General features: G+C 43.1%; 1 protein-coding gene across 1 annotated transcript in view; it reads left to right on the forward strand.

Moving 5' to 3' along the window:
- The window catches only part of Rtf1 (RTF1 homolog, Paf1/RNA polymerase II complex component), a 58,779-nt gene that overhangs the window by 49,812 nt on the left and 4,874 nt on the right, over positions 1–4,093 (forward strand). Inside the window, exons 10-15 of the mRNA XM_021156334.2 lie at positions 475–562; positions 651–758; positions 1,289–1,366; positions 2,130–2,251; positions 2,411–2,468; positions 3,625–3,702. Of these exons, the coding sequence (XP_021011993.1) occupies positions 475–562; positions 651–758; positions 1,289–1,366; positions 2,130–2,251; positions 2,411–2,468; positions 3,625–3,702 (532 nt within the window). The remainder of the gene's footprint in view (positions 1–474; positions 563–650; positions 759–1,288; positions 1,367–2,129; positions 2,252–2,410; positions 2,469–3,624; positions 3,703–4,093) is intronic.

A 4,093-nucleotide genomic window follows, 5' to 3' on the forward strand; every position in this document is an offset into this window, starting at 1 on the left:
GCTTCTGTATCTTTAATTTTAATTAAAAAAAAAAAAAAAAAAAAAAAAAAAGAGTATGGTTTCTGAGTCGCCAAGCTTTGCCAAGGCACTGCTCAGCAGAAACACTGTTGTTCTGTTCATTCTGGGATCTATACAGAGTGCAGACTCCTGATACTGATGGGCTCTGGAGGGTTTATAGTAAGCAGAATTCTGCAGCACTCTGCAGCACTCGCCAGGCTCCCTCAGCTTTCACTGGAAGCTCAGTCCTGTACACACATTGAAACAACGTCTGGGAGGTTGGTTTGTGTCTGGTTCTTACTCCCAGAAACTTGGGCTCCGTATATCTAGTTGGTGCTCTAGTGATTACAGTTTTAATGTCTCTTTGGTAATTCAAAGGGTAGCCAGGATTAAGATCCACAGACAGTCTGGTGTGGTTGCTTAGCTCATTACAGTCAACATGCATATTCTTGGAGATGTTGTCTCTCTTTTATGTAGGCATGGCAATGACCAGCGAGTGTTCCGCCTAGAGTTTGTGTCCAACCAAGAATTCACTGAAAGTGAATTCATGAAGTGGAAAGAAGCGGTAAGCGACCAGACTGCAGAGCAGTTGTTTGTAAACATTTTCTTTCCTAAACCCCTTACTGATAGCTTTTTCTTATATTTTGATCCAGATGTTTTCTGCTGGCATGCAGTTGCCCACACTAGATGAAATCAATAAAAAGGAATTATCTATTAAGGAAGCTCTCAATTATAAATTCAATGATCAGGACATTGAGGAGGTAAGAAGCCTGAATCTCAGAGGCTGGCTGCTCTTTAAGATCCAGTTTGGAAAAGGTCAGATTTGTCATTTTCTGTAGTCTGAGAAATTAAAGGGATTATTGTTCTCTTGTTATTGATACTTTATCAAGCTTTCCCTATACAGTGTCATCTACAGTGAGACTACATAGATTCAAGTCTATCAGGATATGTATTCCCCTAGGCTTGGTTCTTCTAGAACTTTCTTTCTCCAAAATGTTTTGATACACTTCTTAGACCTCTGCTGTCTTGGACTGTGGCCAGTCTCACAGTTCTGTGCCTTTGTGCTGCTGCTGCTTGGGAGGCATGCTCCTTCAGACTGCCCCAGAATCTCCATGGCCCAGGAAAGCAGCATGGTGTCCCTTGGAATTTGCTCACCCTCTGGGGTGTGACACTGCTACAGGACAAGCAGTCCCCTTTTAACTGGCAGCTTACCTCCAAAATGGTCTCGTTTAGCCTGTCTACAAACGTAGTTTGGGAATACCTCATTGCCAATGTTTCCTCTCTGGTGCAGATTGTAAAAGAGAAGGAAAGGTTCAGAAAAGCCCCACCAAACTATGCTATGAAGAAGACTCAGCTGCTAAAGGAGAAGGTAAGATTTACGCTCAAGGACTGGTGAGATGGCCCAGCGGGTAAAAGCACCGACTGCTCTTCTGAAGGTCATGAGTTCAAATCCCAGCAACCATATGGTGGCTCACAACCACCCGTAACAAGATCTGACGCCCTCTTCTGGTGTGTCTGAAGACACCCATAGTGTACTTACATATAATAAATAAATAAATAATAATTTAAAAAAAAAAAACACTACTAAAAAAAAGATTTACGCTCAAGCTTCTCCGCCTGTCTTGTTATGATAAAGAAATCACACTCATCTGTCCATCCTCTGCTGAGGCTTAGTGATAGGAGGACTGGGAGGGCAGCCTGGGCTCTGTGATAAGCAAAACAGGGTGTTCTTGAGAACCCAGGCAGCTTTCCTTCCTGGAAATTCAATCAGCCTTGTTTTCCTGTCTTCCTGAGTTTCTATGCCTTTGTTTTATTTGTATTGTGAGCCCCACTATAACAAGTAGTTTCCTGTTCCATCTACCAGGATAGTATGACGTAGGATGAAGTAGCTATGGAAGTTCAGTTATATGGGCCTATATTCTTAAAGTTTAATGTTGTATCATTACCATCTGGGGCCCTGAGCTAGGTAACTCATGGGAAGGTAGGTGTTCCTAGTGGACGAAAAAAGATGCCTTGTCTTTGCAAAGTACTTTTTTCACTATTTTCTTCACATTTCCTATCGTTGGTTTATCACATGAGGTGCCTTACCTGTGCTGTACAAGAATCAGTAACAGGCATGTTTCTGTGGGCAGGCTATGGCTGAGGACCTGGGAGATCAGGACAAAGCCAAACAAATTCAAGACCAGCTAAATGAGCTAGAGGAGCGAGCAGAGGCCCTGGACCGCCAGCGGACCAAGAACATATCTGCTATCAGGTGTGTTACTATCCTGTTTTGGGAAGGACCCTGTCCTCGGCCAGCCTATACATTGTGTAACATTGAATATTACACAGACCCCATGGATTTCTGCGGTGCAGAAGTTCCATCCTGCCCACCCCTCTCACAGCCTACTGACAGACCCCTCTTACCTTATAGCTACATCAACCAGCGGAATCGGGAGTGGAATATTGTGGAGTCTGAGAAGGCTCTGGTGGTGAGTTTTAAACTTCACATGGTAGGAATTCCAGCATGGTGGCACACACATATAAGGCCAAGTCTTGGGAGATGGCAGCAGGAGTTCAAGGCCAGCCTCAGCTGCATTACTGTTCAGAGCCAATCTGGGTTATATAGGCCCTATTTCAAAAAAAATATGATTAGGGCCAGTGAGATGCCATAGCAGGTAAAAGTGTTTGCTATGAAAGCTTGGCACCTGAATTCAAGCCTAGAAGCCATAGAGGTGGGAGTACAGAACCTACTCAAGAAAGTGCCCTTTGACCTGCACCTCCCCCACATAACAAAATAATTAAGTTAAAATAAAATTGTAGCCGGGCAGTGGTGGCACATGCCTGTAATCCCAGCCCTTGGGAGGCAGAGGCAGGCAGATTTCTGAATTCGAGGCCAGCCTGGTCTACAGAGTGAGTTCCAGGACCACCAGAGCTACACAGAAAAGCCCTGTCTAGGAAGAAAACAAACAAAAAATCTTTTTTTTATGTTATCCATATCTGTTTTAAATGATTGGAATTGCATGTATTCAGCATGTGTGCACTCTACCTCACATCTGCCTACAGCACTTGTAACCTGTGACACAGAGTAACAGTCGTCTGGCTTGTTTGCCTTACATTCATTTTTATGATTGTTGTACCTGTATCTGCTTTACTGTGCTGCAGGGGTGTGTTTGGTAGTTGCTCCTGTATCCATTCTGTTAGGGGATGTTTGATGGTTGTGCCAGTATCTATTTGGGAGTGGGTCTTGTTCTCTGTGTCCATTTTGATAGAGGGGGTTGGGTTCTTGCTCCTCTAGCTGTTGGGGGAAGGTATTATTCCTATATCTATTTTGTTGGGGGGGGGGTCCATTGTTACTTCTGTATCTATTTTGTTAAGGGGTGTTTTGGTTCCTTCTTTTACTTATTCTGCAGGGGGTAAGGGTTGGTTGTTGCCCCAGAGTCTATTCTTTTGGAGTTGGTTTTTGTTCTTGTTCTGCAGAGCTCAGCCCTGAACCCAGGTCTTATGAATGCTTGGCAAGTGCTTTATCACTGAAAAGGACAGACAGTTTTTGAATTTTTCCTACCTCCTTAAAAAATGTTATTTATATGTAAGCATATGATGAACAAGAGGAGGGGGAGGAGATCTAATGCATTCGTTCTGTTTTAGGCGGAAAGTCACAACATGAGAAACCAGCAGATGGACCCCTTCACCAGGCGGCAGTGCAAACCCACCATCGTCTCTAATGTGAGTGCCTGAAGAGGACCTAGATTCTAGGACATAAAATGAATCCCATTAGGAAATTAACAAAGAAGTTAAAAATAATGCTTTTCTAACTGGGATTTGCTTGCCTCAAGCTTGGGTCTAGATTCTTTCTTTTTTATCTTTCTATAGGGCATACAGGTAGTTAAAACCTAGGAGTTAACCCTCTGTACCACAGTAGATTTTCAATACAACTGATGATTAGCATAGGATGAGTAACCCTGGCCCACAGTGCTTGGGACTAGAAGCATTCCAGAGCTTGGGTATTTTTAGACTTAGAAATATTTGCAGTATCTATTGTCATACCTCAGGAAGGAGACTCAGGTCTACAGAGGAGATATATACCTGAGGGTAACTTTTTTTTTTTTTTTTTTTT

Source organism: Mus caroli, chromosome 2 (genome assembly GCF_900094665.2).
Source record: "Mus caroli chromosome 2, CAROLI_EIJ_v1.1, whole genome shotgun sequence".
NCBI lineage: Eukaryota > Metazoa > Chordata > Mammalia > Rodentia > Muridae > Mus > Mus caroli.